Source organism: Oreochromis niloticus, linkage group LG8, assembly GCF_001858045.2.
Source record: "Oreochromis niloticus isolate F11D_XX linkage group LG8, O_niloticus_UMD_NMBU, whole genome shotgun sequence".
In the NCBI taxonomy this organism is placed as follows: Eukaryota; Metazoa; Chordata; class Actinopteri; order Cichliformes; family Cichlidae; genus Oreochromis; species Oreochromis niloticus.
This window is the reverse complement of record NC_031973.2, coordinates 27,207,814-27,228,670: the sequence shown is the minus strand read 5'-3', so window position 1 is coordinate 27,228,670 and position 20,857 is coordinate 27,207,814. Positions and strand designations below refer to the sequence as shown.

General features: G+C 39.8%; 3 protein-coding genes across 7 annotated transcripts in view; 2 read left to right on the top strand and 1 right to left on the bottom strand.

Moving 5' to 3' along the window:
* The window catches only part of arhgap23b (Rho GTPase activating protein 23b), a 74,498-nt gene extending 69,686 nt beyond the window's left edge, over positions 1–4,812 (top strand). For all 3 annotated transcript variants that reach the window (XM_005463651.4, XM_005463648.4, XM_025909598.1), the window contains 2 exons: positions 777–808; positions 894–4,812. In XM_005463651.4, the coding sequence (XP_005463708.1) occupies positions 777–808; positions 894–1,766 (905 nt within the window). In that variant the 3' untranslated portion in view covers positions 1,767–4,812. The remainder of the gene's footprint in view (positions 1–776; positions 809–893) is intronic.
* Positions 4,476–19,225, bottom strand: acbd4 (acyl-CoA binding domain containing 4). 3 transcript variants are annotated; one of them, XM_003458559.4, is made up of 10 exons: positions 18,994–19,225; positions 18,263–18,381; positions 15,276–15,396; positions 9,761–9,845; positions 8,551–8,671; positions 6,415–6,512; positions 6,148–6,328; positions 5,247–5,452; positions 5,052–5,099; positions 4,476–4,922 (listed from the first exon to the last, which is right to left on the bottom strand). In XM_003458559.4, exons 2-10 carry the CDS (start codon positions 18,336–18,338, stop codon positions 4,806–4,808), a joined length of 1,053 nt encoding a protein of 350 aa, XP_003458607.1. In that variant the 5' UTR covers positions 18,339–18,381; positions 18,994–19,225; the 3' UTR covers positions 4,476–4,805. The 3 variants fall into 3 exon arrangements, with proteins under 3 accessions (XP_003458607.1, XP_013121844.1, XP_025765384.1); XM_013266390.3 differs by having other exon boundaries at positions 18,263–18,375; positions 18,994–19,224; XM_025909599.1 differs by lacking the exon at positions 18,263–18,381 and having other exon boundaries at positions 18,994–19,223.
* The window catches only part of LOC100702229 (1-phosphatidylinositol 4,5-bisphosphate phosphodiesterase delta-3-A), a 59,057-nt gene continuing 54,094 nt past the window's right edge, over positions 15,895–20,857 (top strand). Inside the window, exon 1 of the mRNA XM_013266389.3 lies at positions 15,895–16,115. The gene's annotated coding sequence lies outside the window, so the exon portion shown is untranslated. The remainder of the gene's footprint in view (positions 16,116–20,857) is intronic.

Genomic DNA, 20,857 nt, shown 5'->3' with positions numbered 1-20,857 from the left:
TCTAGGCAAAGACTAGATAAAGGCAGCCTGACTGCCATTAGGTATTCAAATAAATTCCTTAAACCTACTGCCAGACCCTTTTTTGGTGCAGTGGGTCCTGGGTTCTCCTGGTGCACAAAAATACCCAGCAAGAGTATGCAGGGGTTCAGACACTGTTTGACAATCTAACCCCACTGCATTCAACACTAGCGACACAGAAATGTTGAAACATTTGTACACGGGCTTTAGGAGAAATCACTGAGTAGTTCACTATTTCCTCACTGAACACAGACTCTGGCCAATTTTTGGTTAATTCAGATGAGCAATGGAAACACTGCTTACCTACAACTTGAAGAAAAGAGCCTCACTGCTTCAGTTGGAAAGTCTTAACCTCCCCTCCTTATTCATAATTCTGTAGCCTCATCAATTGACAGCATTTTTCTTTCCCAGCAGACCTCTGTTCTGTTTGTGCTTGTAGATACTGACAATGTTTCCTACTTTTTCCTCTATTCTCGTCTTCTGGGCCTTTCTGTTCTTTTTTCTAGCTGAGACAGTGGATCAACCTCTTCGGTAGGACCAGGTCTTCCTTCCTATGTGTTTGCTCTTTCTTTGGATTCATTTAACCATTTGTGCTCTTTCCACAACTATTGTTTTTTCCAACATCACCACTTTGCCTTTTTGAAAGCAGCTTGTGCTGTGATTTCTGTTTATTTACATGTTTTTATATTTTGTGAACATCCTAACATTACTACCATCCAGTGATGACATCAAGTAACTTACTTTTTCCTTTCTATCAGGTTCCACCACCAGCGATTCTCTTAAGTTAAAGGTAGGTGCTAATTCTTGGAATAGGATATCACATTTTGCAATAGAAAAAACAGAATTACAAATACTTACAAGTGGTAACCTTTCAGCTTTCCTCTGCATCCAAAAAAGATCCAAACACCAAGTCCATCATCGCTGCCGTCACCCACAAACATAAAAAAAGTCCAAGTATCCACACAGTGAGCAGAAACACTGATGAGAATTCTGCGCACGAACCAGCCAAAGACAGCAAATATGGTGAAGAAGGAGGGGTAGGGGAAAAAGAAGACAGAGGAGAGCTAGATGAAGTCGAGGGAGAACAAACCATCCTTAAAACTGAAAAAAGGATAGAGGGAAAGATCTCACTGCTAGGAGGAGAAGAAGCTAAAGCAAAAGTGAGAGAAGGAGCAGGCAGTGATGCAAAGAGGTCAAAAAGGAGGAACAGCCAAAGAACGAACTTACCGCCATCACAGCTTTATCCAAATAGAGGATCTGACTCAACCCATCAGATCCACACCGCATGCTCAAAATCACCACCTCTCAGGAACGCTCCTTCCCATTTTAAACACAGTCTGGCCAGAGGATATCAGACCATTCCTTTCTGGGTATTACCCACCAGGTCATGCAACGTCAGCAGCCAGAGTGAAACTGCTCAGCACCAGTCAGCACCAATCTGCTATAGGAAAACTAGAGGTGGGAGGACAAGGGCTGTGTCCATGAATCTTGACCTTGAGCTGGGCAGGAATGAGGATAGTGTAAGAGGATGTAGAGATGATGGTGTGAAGGTAGTCAGAATGACTGAGGGAGAGCCAGGTCCCAGGTCCCTACCTCACTGTGCACAGAAGGTTCCCCCTCTCATCTCCTCTTCATCAGGATGGATAGATCAGAGTTCCTCAGGACATTCCACTGTTGTCCTAAGGAGATCAGGCCTAGACCTGCAGGACAAGATGAGAGCATGGCGTCGCCACACAGTGGTAGTTTAACCAGTCTGTTTCATCCACACTAATGAATACCAAGCACTTGGCCTTTACTCACTAACACTGTGTCTCAGTTGTCACCACAAGCAGAAAACTGTTTCCAGAATATTCTATTGGAGATGTAATGTGTCACTGGAAAAAAATGTCATTGTGTGCAATTGCAATGTCATTCCAAAGTGACAACAATAATGCACGGTACTGGGATTTTTATCTTATTTTCACATACTGCACTCCCCCCCATGTGCTGCAGATTTTTCTCTCCTACAAACATGGTCAGAAATAAAACTGCTTAAAAAAATCAAATACACACTTCTTCAAAAATGAGGAAAGAAATAGCACTCCTGACAACAACTGATGTCATAGACACTTCATATAAACCACATAAAAGATGGAGGCTAGCTACATTAGTGAGAAAGCTGCATTCATAATCTTGTGAACCAAAAGAAAATCCACGCACATCTTCGTCTGTCAATGGAGCAGGTGCAGTGCTGAAGGAATGAGATGAAGAAATAATGGTTTGCACACTACAGAACTCTAGATTCCTCATTTATTATATGCAATAAATAAAGAGGCTGCAACCTTTTGGAATGAAAATCTACAACAGTATAAATGTAAAAGTGCTATGTGGTAATATACATTTGAGAGAAAACCACAGCAGACATTTGAGATTTAGCTGAAGAGCTGTTGCTGCTCTAGTTATAGCAAGTCACAGTAAAGATGTCATCTTTTTTTTCCTCTGCAGCCTGACTCTGAAATACTTTAACTGGTGTTCCTTTTGCCTACTGGTTTTGACTAATCACCACGCAGTCTCTCGCTGGATGATTGGACTTTTTAGACTTAAAAATACCTGCATGGTCAAGACAAATACAAATATGCAAACCTAGAGTATACAGTAAGACTATTGTGTTTCCCAGTATGTGTGTGTGTGTGTTGCATGAGGAGGGCCAGAGCTATAATAAAACCTGTTTCGTCATACGTTTTCAAGGCAGCTATGTGAAGTCATGCCAATTTTTTGTGTGTTTTTTCTCTGTTTGTGTAATCATACGGTGTCAGGAGTGTGCAAACATGATAAATATTTGTTGTTTATCATATTGTGAACTCATACTTAATTTCAGTGTTACAGAGACAAGAAAGCAGCTAAAAGCAGAAAGCAGACCATGTCCTTAAAACCAAAACCACACAGTCTCATCTGAGTGATGTTAGCTTTTTGTTCTTTTTCACAGTTTCAGTATTTTTTTGATTCCTTCCCAGAAGGTTCCCCTGTTTTGTAAACACAAGTTTCAGGAATGAAAAATTGGAATGGTTAAAAAAAATGTGTGCGACCTCAACCCAAACTCCATGTTTGCATATCTAGAATCCATCTGTCTTCTCTGTCTGTGCCCTTGTGCATGTAACTCTGCGTGGACCAATTTTGCAACAGTTGTACAAAGTCTTGTTAACCTGTGTATATAAATATTATACATATTAAATTATTTGTTTTGAAACTGGATTGGTAATATTTGTGCTTCAATAACTAAACATAATTGACCTTTAACTGGTATATCAACAATAAAAAGGGCAGCTCTATTTATTTCATAATTCGGGGACAGTTTTCTCATCATGCTGGGAACTAAGAAGCATTGCATTTTTTTCTGTCTCAGAAAAGTAAAGAGGGGGAGTGAAAGGTTACAGTAGCAGTTACAAAAATTCCAAAAAGATACTACGCAGTTGCAGTGTGAGAGATGTAGGATTGGGCACTCTTCCAGTTTACAACACATTGGCCATTGAAGACCAAATTTAATGAAGGATGATGATGATTGTAAAAGTCCAAAATAAAAAAGAGAAAGCACAAACTTTACTCATGTTTGTCTAGAAAGGAAACAGACTGAGGCACCAAATATACAGTCAATCAAAAATAAATGCTTCTCAGCTTAAATGCAGAATCCATAGATTCATGGTAAAATGAATGAAAGAAGCCCTGTGTATCTTACTCCATCCACCATCCAAAATGTTTATTCTGTTCATCTGGATGTAGCATCAGTGGGAGAAATGTTTTCATCACTCTTGCAAAGCTGTGATTGCAGCCATTTGGGGATTTCCTTACCTGAATTACCTCCATCCAAAATCCATTTTCTTTCGCTTTTATGGAGCCAGGTCGTGGTGGGCAGCACCCTAAGCACAGCCACCAAGACCTCACTCTCCCCAGCCACCTCCTCCAACTTATCTAGGGGGACACCGAGGAATCCCGAGATGTTATCTCTCCACCGTCTCGACCTCGAAACACTTTGCATAGGAAGTGCCCTTGTGAGATGCCCATACCACCTTAACTTTTTTCCCGCCTTAGACCTTGTCATACTACACATATAATACACATATAATAACTGAAATAACACTAATAGAAATGAAAAAACAAACACATGGAAAGAATCACATGAACAAGAGAAGCCAAAAGAGAATTTATAGAGATCATCTTGGGAAAGAAACATGTTCATAATTTTGACTGCAAACGCTGCCAAACAGGATTTCTTAAAATAAAAACAAAATAAAAATAACAAACTTCTTGGGTCTAAAGTGTCTAAAGGTCCTTTAGACACTTCCAGTAAGACTTTAAATGTGAATTATACTGTGAACCTACAGAACTGCACATAGAAGGGCGATTCTTCCACTGTCTCTGTTTGTAGCGATACAAACCAACAGAAGCATAGCACCTAGACTCCTGTACCTATTTCATACCTGTAGGGGTCTCTGTGTCTACTCTGCCTACAACTAAGGCACTACATCCTGGGGCACCCAGAGTGGGAAGGCTTAAGGGAGATCCAACAAGTATTGAACAATATTTTATTACAGTTATTGAAAAATGTGCCAAGAATCATATCTAACACATTTATAGGATGCTCGTAAATTACATGATTTTTTTGAAGGATTTAATCATGATTTTCTGTATGAAGTATGAATCCATGGGGAGCATCACATCACATCATGATGTAGAGGATAACTTCTCCCCATTAAACTCCTTCACAGATATTGTGGACTTGTTCAGTGGTCGTAGGTTGAATGTCAGCAGCTTCATGAAGACATGCGACTTTTCTTCCTCAGCAGGTAGACCAGACAGTGAGCAACAAAAGGCCACAGCAGCAAAAAGACAGTCTGCCCAGACATGTCAAACGGCCATGACATCTGTTCCTAAGGGATGGGGTGGGGGACAAAATCCCACAGCATGTGAGGAAAAAAAGCCTTGTGACCACATGTTTGTTTACATGAGCATGCTTGATAGGACAATATTCTATGATGAGTACACTCAGAGCCTGATACCTGTTGTAGTGAACACTGCAGGCGTGATCTCAAGTCTGAATCGTGAGCCTGCCACACACAACACAGCAGTAAACTGAAATGACTCCCAAACTTCAGGTATGTAATTTCCTGTAAGCCTGTAATTAAGAGCTTTTATCCTTTACATTTTACGGTAAAGAAAGCACACTTGAAGTGTTCGGACATAGAAAAGCTTACGTGTGTGGCTGCAAGCCTCTCCAACACTTCCAATCTGTCCATCACACTCCTCATGTCCTCTCTGAGCCTCTGAAGCGCCAGGATGATCTGCTGTTGTAGGTGAGCCTCACGCAGCATCTCTGCACCACCTTCTGAACTGTGCCCTCCTCCACGTCCATGCCCACTTCCACCACCTGGGGACCACCCCAGACTTCCCTGTGGAGCACCTGTGGACCATAACACTTCAACTGTCTCTTTATTCGTTTATTTATCACAACAATCTTTAGGATAAAATGTTATTTCATTGCAATTGCAATGAACATCATTCTGCGCTATCGTTATAGCGCAGAAAGCTGCTACAGGATTCTCCTGAACGACAGGATTCGCCACAACAAAGGTGCACGACCAGACAATACACCACAAACACTGTGCTGTGCGACACATGATAACATTTAGCTGTGTTTTTAACAATAGAACATTTCTGTGATATCTCTTTAGTAACTAGCTGATAATTCTAGCTCTTCTAGTATAGGCCTTGTTGATAAGTTATTATGCCAATCTATAAAGAGCAGCAGCTTGTATCGCACAAAACTGAATGACTTTGACAACGTCATTGTACTAATGAGCTCGTACTAACTAACAAGAGTGAACTGCACCCAAGGCGCTTTATACAACTTGCATTAATCACCCATTCACGCCCACACAAACCGTTTTTATCTATGTGTAAGTGCTTTCTATCTATGATTCACACATTTATACTCCAATGGACGCATTGGTGTCTTGCCCCCTGGATCAGGGGGCCACCCAGGGATCCAACACCAACCTTCCGATTAGTAGATGACCTGCTCGATCTCCTGAGCTACAGCCACCCGGTTTATTCAATAATAAATTGAACGCTTTTAGAAATTACATAGCAGCTTACGTTCTCTCCAATCACGCTGAGAAGTTTCTTGCCCAGTGTGCCGACCCCTCCGGACCGGATCCTTCCCATCCTCTGCTCCTTCTCCACCTTGACCTGCCCCAACCTTTCGGCCTTCCTTCTGGCTTTGAGCTGGAGAGGACTCCAGGGAGACGTGGTCATTATAAAAGCTGTCTGACCTGGTCTGTGAGCAGACGCAGTTAATTCAGTTAGTTAATGTTTTCTTAAAATTAAAACATTGTGTTATTAACTGGCAGATGTGCCTCATACCTTGATGTTATGGAGCTCCAACGAATCCACTGAGTCAGAGAAAATTTCACTTTCTGAATCACTGGTGAGCGGCATAACCTCCAACACAGCAGATTCAGCTGCAAGTACACAATCAAATGTATTCATGTTTGTGTTGGTTTGCTGGGTTTAACAGGCATTTTGCTGGAACCAACATCATGACAGGAAACACATTTTCAGCCCTAATAGAAAAAATAAAAAATCATTTGTGGAATCTTTTAAGTGAAAATGGCAAAACAGGACTTGATTCTTCACTTCACTTTATAATACACAGATAATTATTTAAATTTATTTAGTATTTAATAAAATCAGAGATTTACCTGTCTACACCATCAAGTACAGATTAAAAGCTTTTGTGAGCAGTTGAGACTTTTCTGCTTAAATATGACATAATACACCAGATTTTCTGCCAGACAGTTTACCTTTGACATTGTTAAATTTGGGTGAACACCTGAACTGGTCATAAGATGATATATCTATGATGAGGCATAATAACCACATAATCCCATTGTACTTACAGCGGAGACATTGAAGGATCCACAGAGACCAGACTTCGCTCCCTCACTGTTCACTTTTTTAAGACCGAGACCATGTCAAGTCTAAAGTTTGACTTCTTAAAGTCCACAAATTGCACAACTACATTTTACATCTTTAGCTACAGGCAGAAGCACTAGTCTGTCATCTCATGTCAGGTCAGTACAACCCGCAACTATAGTATTTAGCCTGTTCAGGACCATTGAGTCTTCCTGTGCATTTCCAGCTACTTTTTCGCCGCAGTTTTTTAATTTCTTAGAAAATGAATACCAATCATCGCCTCATAATAACAAATAATAATCATAGCATCAATATAAGGATCAACAAATGTCAGCAAATTCCTAGAGGGAGAAACTATTAGAATGGAGGTGAGGAAAAGTACTAGAAGGACAAATATGTTTGCATCCCCGCAAAAAATGACGACAACAATGAAGGAGGGGAAAAAAATCTTTATAAAAGTATTTCAAGTATTTTCTTTTTTTTTTCAGCTGGCACCACAAATAAAACACCGAAACATGACCACACAATAATTAACACATAATGCACCAGCACTAGCATAAATGCTAGGAACAACGTCACCCACTTACATAGATTACGTCATAAACTCGACAAAGCTTCCCCGCAAAAGTCTAAATTAGGCCAGAGGTATCAAATCCTCACGTACCATTACATATGGTACTCCTGACATGCTGATATACAGTACGCACTGAGAATCATGCAGAAGTCACTAGAGGTGTTTTTATTAAAGCTATTTATTTGAATAAATGTCTATGCATTAGGACCATAGGTTTTCAAAGTAAGGCTGTGCGATATGACCAAATTCTCATATCCCGATATAAAACATTTCTCATCCCAATAACGATATATATCACAAAATATTGCATTTTCTGTAAATTCTGTGAATCCCGGACAACTGGACTTGAAGTGTTTCAGCTGGGCGTTGTGTACCTGGAGTCGAGTGTTTTGACCAATGCATGAAACTATACATTTTTAGACATAAGTTGTAACGGCGAGTATTTAATAAACAAGTATTTATTACACGGCATGCTGTGCGAAAAAGCCTGTTCTAACGTTTGAGTCTAAGGTTTATTTTGAACACCTGTCGGCTCTTTTTTGCTTCTCATCCGTAAACTCTCTCCACACTCTTTCACATGATTCTTGCGTAGGTGGTAGAGGTTTGTTGTGTTTGAGTCTGTGGTGGGGACCGGTTTGCGCCATAATTTGCAGAGTACAGTTTTCTGGTCCGTGTCAGACTTTTCATAACCAAACCATGTCCATGCTACAGAGGTAGCCCCTCGTTTAGAAATAAGGTCCTCGATTTGTTTTGACTGGTCCTTCTGTTTGGAGCTAACTGGTTCTACCTCATCTTCTCTGGCCATGCTGGTATCCTCTGTGCCCCGATGAAAAAATATTGCTGTAAACAGTGTATTTTGCGACACCACGAAACAAATGATAGTGTGTAATTTGAAACGAAGTACTAATGGCTTCCTATCTGAAGCCATTAGTGCTTAATTAGATTCTCAGTACCTGAACCTTTTAACCCAAACCTGTAAGTGTCTGATTACACAGTACGTAGTCACTGACCTTCTCTGAGTTTCAGCAGTGACTCTGGGGGTCGGGGCATGTCATCAATGAACAGGTAGAGAGGCTCAAAGTATTTGAAGAGTGAGGCTGTATTCTCATCGATGGGCATGATGTCAATGACCTACAGGGACATAAGAAAGACTTAGAGATCAGGAGATTCGTTACTTCACTGCAAGTCCCTGAGACATCGTGGCTCAAGAGTTGGGAAGTCTCAGCTAATTGTTTATTCTTGCATCCAGTTTCAACATACATTGTTTAACCCACATAAAATGAGGGTACCTCTTTAAGAAATGATAGAGGTGAGGAAAGATGGACAGCCTGCCCAACCAATCAGAATACACAGGCTCCAGTATGTTTCAACCAATGGGAAAGCTGCCTGCAGCTGTGTGTCCCACCCACCTGCTCTGTGTCTGCTGCCCTGTTATGTATGTAGTCTCGTGTTAGCGGGAGGAAAAGAGTGCTGCGCTGTGTAACAGTTGCTACTGTGGCTGTTGTAATACAGTGTATCGCCAAATGGTGGCAACAAACCCTGCTGCAGATAAGTTCACTGGTTATCAGCTGTCTGAGTTGAAAGTAGTGGCAGTGAGTAAACAGGCAGATGCTGCAGTTTCTGGTGACTTTAAGGAGCTAAATTGTTAGCCCTAGTTAGCTCTAATTCGTTATCAATTGCCTGAAAGTTCATCTCATTCTGCTTCTAACAGTAAGGTAACAGTTCAAATACAAATCTTTATTATTATTTACGGTGAAATGTCATATTACTGTTATTAAAGGGTAAAAAACATGTCCTGTCACATTATTTAGAACCCCACATTCTGACTGAGAGACACCATACAGTTGTCTTCAAGCATGTTGCACTGAGATTGGTGCAAACATACTGTATGTCTCAGTTAGTTTTTGTCTGTTTTGCACTTTATTGTTTAATAACTGCATTCATTTGAATTGTCTTGATAAATAATTGTTGCATATGCAATCACTTTACTTGGATTGCTTGGTAAATTTGATGCTTTCATATTGTCTTTGGAAAAGTGTTTATTTTGCAATTTTGTTGTCTCAGTTTGAGATAAAGCACTAAATCCTTCCCTTGTAACAGCTAAAAAAAACAGCTAAAGAATAGCAGGCTGTTTGGGAAGCCTCTAATGCTTCCTCTAATTGACTACCATCATATATTTTGTGTGAATTTGCTTGTTTATATGTATAAAAATAAATGTACCTCCTGTGCAACTTTCTTCATCTCGTCCACATAGGCTGCCATGGCGCTCTCACTACTCATTTTTCCCAGTTGGTTCCATGCATCCCTAACACACATAAACAAATTTTGAGTCACTGGAAGAATTACACTTGACGACAACATATCAGATGACAATGTGGTTAAAAACAGACACTTATCAAATTTTTTTCTTTGGAATTACAATTATTAGTAACTTTGTAATTAGTAGGCAATATTAGTGATTTTAATATCGGCAATTTACTTGTTCAGTTTAATCAACAGTCGAAAACTCTAAGCGTGGAACAACATAAAACAAAGAATGAAGTTATTAGTCAGTTGGACAAAAAAACTTCAAGCAATTCAAATATTAGCAAGATTTTTAATGCGAGGCTATTTCATATGTTATTTTTAAATGATCAGACTTGATTACTTGGTTTGTTTTTTTGTTTTTTCAAATAGCTAGTGTGTCTGCCACCAAAAACTAACCTGACTACAGCGACTTCCAAGTGCATAAAAAACATATTAAAAAAAAATTGATTTCTTTTATTTCATTTAAAATTGTAAAATTTATATATACTCCATTTTTATTACATGCAAAATGAAATATTTTAAAGCCACAGCAAGAAGGTCCAGAGTTCAACTCCACCACCTGCCTGGGGCCTTTCTGTGTGGAGTTTGCATGTTTTCCCCATGTTCGTGTGGGTTCTCTTTGGGGACTCTGGCTTCCAGTCCAAAGACTGGGAAGAAAGCCTTTTTTCCATTACTGGATACTTGGATCGGATTGGCTCAGCTCGACTCGTCTTCCATTACAATCGAGCACAACCTTGTGCGTGGGGTCATCATATCAACATCCTGTGGCATAATTTGTATGCGACACAAACATTACAACAAAGGTGGATGTCAAGGCTGTTCTGTCTGTGGCTTTTCATCAGATTTGGGAAGTGTAGCCATTTCCCTTGACTTGCAATGTCTTTACGATCAAGAACTACTTACTGCTTCAGTGATAGAGAATTAAAGTGGACAGTATATCCTTCATTTTAACATAAAATTCATTGTTGCAGCCGGGGGCAGCACAAAAGTGATCCCCTTAAACTGATTTTTAGTTTTAATCTCCTTATGTTCCCCTGAGTTATTGGTTCTGTTACTAGTTAGCTAACATAAACTAATGTATGTCTACTGACAGCAACCAACCAATCAATTCAGTGATGTAATATTCCATACTGACAGAAGATGGCGCTAAAGGTGTTTTAAAAACTTTAATCCAGCTACAGACAGCGTCAAATCTATGTCAGTTTCTGAGAGAAGGGCTCAGTGGTGTAAATTAGCCTTTATACATTTAGTGTTTTTATGTCCACCTTAAGAGAATACAGTCAAAAATAAAGGCAGTCACACCAAATGACTTCCAAGCTCTGTTTTGACCTTGCAACCATGCAAACCAGCTACATTTTATTATAAATTCAACATGATGTCATAAAGTTTGAAGATGTCTTAGCACTAGTCTCATTAATATACTGGGTTGCATAGCTTTAAAAATGGAATTTTAATCTGTTTAATTTTCAATCTAATTTTATTTATATAGTACCAAACAACAAGGTGACTTTATATTGTAAGGTCATTACCTACAAGACCCTATAATAATACAGAGAAAACTCTGTAGAAGAAAACTCTAAAATCAGACAACCCCGCATGAGCAACCACTTGCCAACAGTTGGAAAGAAAATCTCCCTTTTAACAGGTAGAAACCTCTGGCAGAACCAGGCTCAGGGAGGGCTGGCCATCTGCCGCAACCAGTTTGAGGTGAGAAGATGAGATAAAGACAGACTACAGATAATCAGACAAATATTCTTTATTAAAGGACAAATCACAGCAAGGGAAATTACTAAGAAAGTTTTAGAAACAGGCAGAGATTTGTGTTGCTTCTTGTCTGCCAGAGGAAGGTGCATATTTAACACTGGATCATTAAGAGGTGACAAGTTTCACTGTAATGCAAATCATCCAGATGAACAACAAACACTAAAACAAAAAATCAATAATCCAATAATATAACAGTTTTGGAAAATACAAAAAAGGGGGATTGTTTTTATGTGTTCTATAAATACTTTTAATCAATGACTCCTCCAAAAAGGACCATGTACTATGTTAAAAATCACACTTGGAAATAAAGAGTGATATTCGGTGGGGGTGTTCGGCAGTTTCTGTCTTTCTGTGGGGGGCTGCCAGAGCTGTTTGAATGGTTGTCTGTGACAGAAGTATTATTTTTTTTTGTACACTTTTTTTTCGAGCATGACTTTGGACGAGAGATTTAAAAAAAAATAAAAGAAAGGGGCCTCATCCTATAGGGAACGCTCTCACTTGGTGTTAGCTCTCACATTATTTCGCTTCCTGTTACAACACATAGTGGTGTTTTGTTTATCTTATCTGTGTAGCCTGTTCAGTTATAAACCTTTATATAACAATTTATCTCATAGTGCAAACTCAACGTGCTTTATCCAAAGCACATTATCGGTCAAGTCACTTCCTAATTATATTCACAGTGTTCATTAATTTTTTCTTTAGGGATCCACTAGCTTAGCTCATAGTCAAGTCACTAGCAGCATGGTTTCTTCATCTGTCCAGAGGTGGGACAATCTTTTATTTTTAAAAGTTTTCCACTGTTGGACAGCACAGAACGGCCATAGCTGCGGATTTTAAGGCTATGTCTGATGTGATTAACATAAAGCTGGACAAGATCCAACTTGAAGTTGCTAACCAAGAACTACGCACTGATGAGGTCCTAATCAAAAACCTTGGATGACGAGTTAAGTACAGGCTCTGATCAGAACGTGTAACTCAGCCTTCAGGCTAAGGGGCAGTTCTCTGTACAGCATTGCCAGTGCCAAACTGAGGAGGGGCATCAAACAGGCCATGGAGGCCTCAAATAGGAGAATAGAAGACTTCCTCACAGACAACAACCCCCGCCAGGTGGGGAGAACCATCCAAGCCATCAACTAGAAAGGCCAGAGCCCCTCAACCTCAACCCCCGACAGCAGCCTCAAACTCACAGAGGAGCTCAACTTTGGCACTGTTTATTTTCCATGTTTTTCCAGTATTATTGTATTAGCCATCTGCCTGTGTGCATTATGTTCCATTCTACTTCCTATGAGTCATTAGTTAGATTTAGTCCAGCCGTGTATCCACCGGTCTCTTATATCATCATTCCCTATCTTGTCATTGTCAGTCCCACATGTGTGTGTTCAGGTCAGTTCAGCCCATCCAGACAGTCATTCAGTCATTCATTCAGTCTTCTCATGTTCTGCTTGTCCTGTAGTCACAATAAACACAGTCCACATCCTTCACCAGCCTACGTGTCCTGCGTTTGGGTGTAAGACAAGACCCATGCCCCGAAGACACACTATGGTACCAGCAGACCCAGAACTGTACGAGTGGCAGCAAGCAGCGCTGGGGGTTAAACTGTGGTTCATGCCCCAACTTGAGCACGTCTTCGAGGGGACTCATCTGGCTCTGGGGGGGTCCTTGAAGGAACCGTGGTCCTCCACCTGCTGCCTCGCCTGTACGCCAGCCTTCGCCACGGAGAGTGGGCGTCACCCACTGATCTTCTCACTCTCTCGCCTCTCCGCTCCTTGCTCCTCCACCTGCCACCTCACTCACTAGCGCTACCACCTTGCCGTGGTGCAGTGGCTCCGCCTCCCATCTTGGCTCGACAGAGGCGCCGTCATTCAGCGTTCCTGCTGTCACCGCCAAGAGGAGGCAAGGCTCTCGCCACCACAGTTCTTCTCATTCAGAGCAGCAACTTCCAGTTGTGAGTGAAACTGACTTTCTCCCTCCTGCTCGCCACAATTTAAAGACTCCTGTTTGCTCAGCTAAAGAGCCACTGACTGTTTGTTGTAAACCTGGACTGGACTATCAGATAAATGTTCATCATCAACCTGCTTCCAAAAAAATGCTCCACCATGTCACTCTGTCATTAAGGACACCTACACCTTTAAATCCGATCAATTCTGTCATTCTGTTTCTATATCACACCTGTCTCTCAGCCCGTTCCTGCTCCTAGGGCGGCTTGGGTCCTGCCCTCACCTGTTCCTGTGCCTGCTCCCAGGGCGAGGGCAGCTGAGATCCAACCCGTACCTGCACCCGTACCTGTTCCTCAGGTAGGGACAGCTAAGGTCCGGCCAATTCTTCCACCTGTTACGGTGCCAAGGGACAGGCGGTCCAGTCCTCAACTTGAGCTCCACCCACAGCATCCAGAGCCAGCTGACTGCTCTGCTTCGCCTCAGCCAGAGGTTCCCGCACCTGCTGGTCCTGCTCTGTCTCCACCAGAAGGCTATGCCAAGCCACGCCACCAGTAACCTGCCAAGCTGCTAGAGGCATCCTATCATCTCCGCCGGTCTACAGTGGAGCATCTCCTGTGCTGCCCTCCAGATCAGCACCGGTGCCGCCGCTGGCAACACAGTCGGCTGCCTGAACTGATTTGTCTCTGCCGCTGGCCATGCGGCCACCCACATGAGCTGTTTTGTTCTGGATGTTTTTTACTGACTGCCAAAAAATGAATGTATTAGTTTTTGCAGTACTGCATTGAATGTCTACGTATAAAGGTCGCTACACTTATTTATATTTAAAATATTCATAAAAGTATAACAACGAGGCAGGACAGCTCGTCAAAGATTGATTTTAACTGTTTCAACAGAACCTGCCAAAAGAAGTGAGGAAAACCCTACATGTGGCAACTTTGGTAAAATAAACATTTTTCTACAGTTTTTGTTTGCTCACAAAAAAATGTTCATGTTATTTAAAGGCTCGGTGTGCACAAGATCTCCTTTATTTGCTGCAAGGCAGTATCTGTATAACCCAATACCCACATGTTTGTGTACAAAGTCCAGTGAAAGTCTTGTATACCCTGTTAATTGATCCTGTAGTAGACACTAACTACAGCACGCTAAGAATCCTGCGGCACAAGCCATTTTGGAAACACAGAATAACTTTTGTTAAAGTGATTCAGATCAACCTGCTTCAAATAGTTTAACAACACTGACTTGTGTTGATTTGGTCTGAGCTTGCCTGGCAGTGATATCTGGTAAAACAGATTAAAATGTTTACAAATAAAAACATTTAACATTTAATTTAAACAAATCATTAATGCATAATCAATGCATAACCATCAAAGTGAAATGACCTGATTTATTTATTTGCATCATTTTCATGCTGTATCTACCAATTCGCTGTTAACGTGGGTCCAAATATTTGAGAGGTGCTTAATACAGATAATATAGATTTTAATTAAAAAGAAAAGCCAGTGGACAGAAAATTTGGGTTTTACATCACTGACCAATTTATACTGTTTAAATAGTAATTCCTTAAAAATTAAATAAAATATTATAATATTTGAGATTTTTTATGGTTGGCAATAACAATTAATATTAAAACAGAAAATTTCAAAATTAAATTTTCACTTTCTTAATTAACTGACACAAAATATTGAATTGCTGAATTTTTGGGAATGCACATGTGTATATACACCCACCATTTGTAGCGGCCCACTGGGTCCCAGAAGCCAGGCCGAGGCACTGTACAGGGACCACACACTGCTTGCTTGTACAGACTGTAGAAACGCAGCATGACCTTATAGGAAGGCCGGTAGGAGCCTACAAAACAGCACGACTAGTTGTCAGGGTTATTTCTCCACTCATCAGGACTGGACACCAAACTATATTACATAAATTTATAATCAAGGTCCATTTAAAAAAATACAGTTCAGTGAGCCCTTTTTTATGTGCAGCAATACATACAAAATAGAAAGAAAAGGAGGTCAAGAGTGTTGTCTACCAACTGAAAGGTCAGTGGTTTGATACCCAGCTGCTGCCTGCATGTCAATGTATACTTGGAAAAGTGCAAGTGTATGTGTGCGAATGTTAGATAATAATGCTTGTGCATAGGGAAAAAGCTTGTATGAATGTGTGTGACTGGGTAAATGAGATTTGTAGTAGAAAGCGTTTTGAGTACTCAGTTGAGTAGAAAAGTACTATTTAAGTAAAAGTACATTATTTACCACATTAAATTAGTACACACTTTAAAATATAAATTGTGACATAGTCATAGGAAAAAGAAAGTTTACATAGGACTCTGTGTAATCCTACAAAGAATTAAGTGCACCATGGAATAAGTCTTGTATCTCTAAAGAAAGATGATATGGGCTTGTTTATATGATATGGGCTTGTTTTGCAAGAGGTTTGCAAGAGGTTTGCTACCTCTTGCAAAACAAGGCAGTTGGCAGTTACGCTTGGCAGTTACGCTTGCCGAGAAACACCTAGCACCGCAGCAGGAAGAGGCTGAGGGCTGCGTTCAGGTGGACTTGATGTACAAGGTAGATACATTTTTTCCTTCTTGCAGAGACTTGTACAATCAATAATAGTACAATAGTGACCAGGCCAGTCACTAACAATAGTCACAATAGTGACCAGGCCAGATTCTTTTCTTTTTGTAATTCTGATATTCTTTTCAAAATAGATTATTTGAAATCTAAATTAAAAACTTTTTCTAAAACTATTTCTTTGAAAGTTTTTGGAAGAATCTAGGCCTTCTTCAGATCATATAATGCAATTTGAAGTGATTCCATTCTCTACCCAATTTTTGAATCTGCCATCTAATTCTGCTGTATCATGAGTCACCCAGAGAAGGGGCTTTGCATTTCTCTCTAATACAGAGTCTTTGTGCATTTTTTTACCAAATCTTTCGGAGTACTGACATCCTTTTCTTGAGTGTAATCAAATATTTCTTCTGGAAACTTCTTAAGTTCCATCTATTTGGTCTAGTCTATTCTATTCTATGAACTGACAAAGCTTCTTAGATGAGAGGTGAAACGTCTTCAAGGAAACTTAAACAAGTCCAGACACTTTTCTTTCCAAGCTCCTAAGATTGTAGGAATTGCCTAATAATTAATGCTTCAACTTTAAATATGATCAGCCTAACTCTATTAATCGGCTACTTGCCTTCCAACTGGCAGTAGTTAAAAAGCGATTACCTGATCCAACTGCCAACCTTCTTTTATCTCAAAAATTCTTGAATGTAGTTGGAAAACACCTAACTTATTTACAGAGGAATGGTTTATTAATTTATTAAGTTTTAAGACAGGTTTCAAAGCTCATCACAGCACAGAAACAGCTTAGTGACAGTAACAAATGATCTTACAAGTTCTGAAAGTGGACTCTATGTGTTAGTTCTGCTAGAGCACAGTGCAGCGTTCAGTAATGCTGATGACAATATTTTATTACAGCAATCTGAGAATGTTGTAGGCACTAAAGGTACTGTGCTGCATTAATGAACTCAAATTTGTTCATGTAAATGGAGAGTCCTCTTCAAGTACTAAGGTTAATTATGGTGTTCCACAGGGTTCAGTGCTAGAACTAATTCTGTTTACTTATGCATGCTTCCCATAGGTAGTTTTATTAGAAGGCATTGCAAACATTTTCAATGCTATACAGATAGCAGTTTTATCTGTCCATGAAGCCAGATAACACAAAGCAATTAGTTAAACTGCAGGAATGTCTTAAAGACACAAAGACTTGGATGACCTCTAATGTTCTGCTTCTAAATTCGGAAAAAATTGAGGTTATTGTAGTTGGCCCTAAAACTCCTAGAAATATGGTATCTAACCAGATTCTTACTTTGGGTGGCATTACCTTGGCCTCTAGTAACGCTGTGAGGAACCTTTGAGTCATTTTTGACCAGGACATGTCCTTCAGTGCACATATTAAACAAATATGTAGGACCGCTTTCTTCCATTTGTGCAACATCTCTAAAATTAGAAATATCCCGTCTCAGAATGATAATAAAGAATTAGTTCATGCATTTATTACTTCTACGCTGGAATACCACCACATTCACGTCACTTATTCACGAGGAGTCACCAAGGCAGGTGGACATGAGGGGGAGAGAATTTGATAAGACATTTAAGGAAATATTTAGTCAACTTCTATGCAAAATGTGTTCAACTGAATTTTACAGAATGAACACTGGCCTCCCCAATGTAATTAATTCTATTATACCGTGTTAAGAGCCACACTAAGTGCAGTTCATATAATAAATACTATCTCAAAAAATGATTTACTATCAAAATTCATCCAATAGTGAATCCATTTGAAACTTTTGCAAAATTGTAAACTTTTTTAAATTGGTGCTGAGAAACTTTTTTTTTCTTTTAAATGAATGCAGGTGAAACTATTTATGAGAATGGCTTTGGAAAATTATAAATACTGAGAGTATGACAAAAAAGATGCACACCACAAATATGAAACTTGGGTAAATCTCTACTGAGTACGTGCTCTGTGGAGGCAGAACACTCAGAATTCTCCTTTTGGATCTCTAGTCAAGGATCTTGGATCATGTGTTTCTGGTACAGTTTATTCCTAAAAATAAAACAGCTATTGTAACAGTAGTTACAATAGCATATATGTGATTGCTCAAAAGCCCTCAATTACGTGGAGCCAGTAATGACTGAAAGATTCCATGTACCGTTTTTGGGGAGTTTTTGGATGACATCCACTGCAGTCTGAAAACGTTTCTGGTGATCAACCACAGGCTCTATCATGGCTGGGACTGGTATGACACAGGAAGCATGAGTGGAGCTGTAGCTGAGGGAGAATATATACACAGATGTGGAAGCAAAAGTATAAGGAAAAAACAGTTATGAGAGTGAATCGAATCCAATATTAACAAAATATACCATAAGTCAAATCAATCTGTGGCTCTCTGGGCATTTTTTATTTTGGGGGGTAAATTAATTCAGTTACTAATAGGTAATTAAGTAATAATTAATTAATGCTGGCTATTAATGTAATGTTTATACTTGCCTTGGCCCCTTAGCACGAGTGAGCACTAGTCACTGATTATAATCACAATGTCCCCTCTCTGCCCCACTAACCCATCAATGTGACTGGAATAAAGTATTGTTACTCATACAATGCACAAAATCACTGGATGAGAGCACTGACAGGACCAGTGGTGAAATGTAGATTAGAGCATTTACTGTACTTGTACTTTATTTAAGTTTAAAGCTTCGGTCACATACATGTGTCACTCGTAGGGTAACTTAGTAACTACTTTTAATGTTGTTTAACTTGGTAATGCATTTGCTGGAATTTTCTGATAAATATCAATTTCGTTTGATATGTAGACAGCGATATACAGTGCTGCTACAGTGAACTCTGGCTGCAAGCGAGCTTAGTATGAGTTAGCTGTCTTACCTTAATGACTACATCCTGCCGCTGTCCATGATCACACCGGAGAAAGATAGCTCGGCAACCTCGGCCAAAAGAGTGACGGAACTGGCTACAAGACGAAGCTTGCTATATCTTGGTCTACGTTGACGGTAACGTTTGTTTGCAAAACTCCTCACTAGCCACCTGCCACAGGGCTGACCTACCGTCAACTGCAGCGACTCACCAGACTTAGCTTTACACAAATCACTTCCGTGTCAAATCACGTGACAATGAGGGCATCCTCTTTTCCTACTGCCTGGTAGCTCCATACTGAATATGGGCATACTGGACATCCCTTGTCCAATAGATCCACTATCCCTCCACTTCACTAAACCATGCCTCTCTAAATTTGTATCCAAACCGCGAAAATCCAACCTGAGCTATCCCAGTGATATACCTATTTCTTTTCTTGTCCATCCTGGTCACTCTCAATGAAAATCTCTGCTTCCTCCCCCTTTTTTAGCACCATCATCTCCAATAATGATATAGTAACAATAGTTATTACTGTTGTTGTTGTTGTTGTTATTACTATTATTATTAGTGGCACTAATAGTAAAACTAGTAATACTATTAAAACTAGTACACACACACACACACACACACACACACACACACACATATGTATATATAGTAAATTCTGACAGTAAATGCTGCCCATACATATTCATGTATGGCATAATACTAATACTAATAATAATAATAATGTCAATTTCAAGAAACATCGTATGACAAACATTTTCTTTACTTGATTATATTTGAATGAAAATAGTTAAATCCTTTACTTAAGTGGGACTGATGTTTACAGGCTTCAGTTGGTAAAATCTGAGCTCTCTACCATCACTTCTTCCACTGCGGATGGGATTAATCAACATGGACACACAAAGTGAACTAATCCTGCTCTATAACCGTTTATGAAACAAAGTAATCAGTAAACCAAAAGATTTTCTTATTGTCGTGAGCATTGTTTAAAACATTATCCTGCAATTACGAAATTAGTCTAGGAGGCATCAATTTGCATCCATCACTTTCATGTATTGCAGTCAACGCGGGACATGCAGCCCGATTTGTGGATGAATTATTATATAATAGCCCTCCGTTGCCCTGACAGAGGACTATGTTAAGGATCAGCTTTAGGGCTGATCATTAACATCAGTGAATGCATCACTTGTACCGTGGTCCCTTTTAAGACTGGATCTTAGTACATGGGGCGGACAAAGAAAACTCAAATTTCACGTCTGTCCACGGTCTATAATCCGTTTAAATAAATTTCACTGTCAACGTGACTAAGACATCCCGGAAATATCGACGTGTGCTTTCAAAACAAAAGCATGATAAGGTCCAAATCACAGATTTGGGTTAAAAGCTTCAAAAAGTATTATTTCTGGTAAGGTGTGATAATACATGGGAAATACAAATAAATAACTAATGTGGCATCGTGATTAGGAAATGTTCACCTTTCAGTTCTGATCAATTTAAAATAATGCTTCGATTATTTAGTTAATCATGATGAATCTGCAATAATGTGTTTCAATAGCTTTCTTAGTAGAATACAACATGCCAAAACAGTCAAAAATATTTAGAGATAGCCCATTTTATCTATTGTTAATCAAACAGGCTCTCTGGAACGGGTGTAAGACTCGCTGAATGAATTAAAGGACTGGTATAAATAAAATGTAGTGAATGACTGGAAAGGTACTTCTTGACTTCGCCAAGAGAAGTTTAATTTCTATGGCAAAGGTGCAGACACAATGTTGCCAAGAATATCCTGGGTTCAAATCCACCATGTAGGCACGGCCTTTCTGTGTGGAATTTGCATGTTCTCCCGCCTCCTCCACTCCCAATGCTGAAT

Bases quoted from the DNA above. Each gene is read 5' to 3' on its own strand.
- acbd4 (XM_003458559.4), bottom strand. From the start codon at position 18,338: ATGATAGAGCCTGTGGTTGATCACCAGAAACGTTTTCAGACTGCAGTG. The intron at 8,672-9,760 runs GTACATTTATTT...ATGTCCCTGTAG, and splicing joins TGAAGAAAGTTGCACAGGAG to GTCATTGACATCATGCCCAT. The intron at 5,100-5,246 runs GTAAGCTTTTCT...TGTGTGTGGCAG, and splicing joins AGAGGCTTGCAGCCACACAC to GCTCACGATTCAGACTTGAG.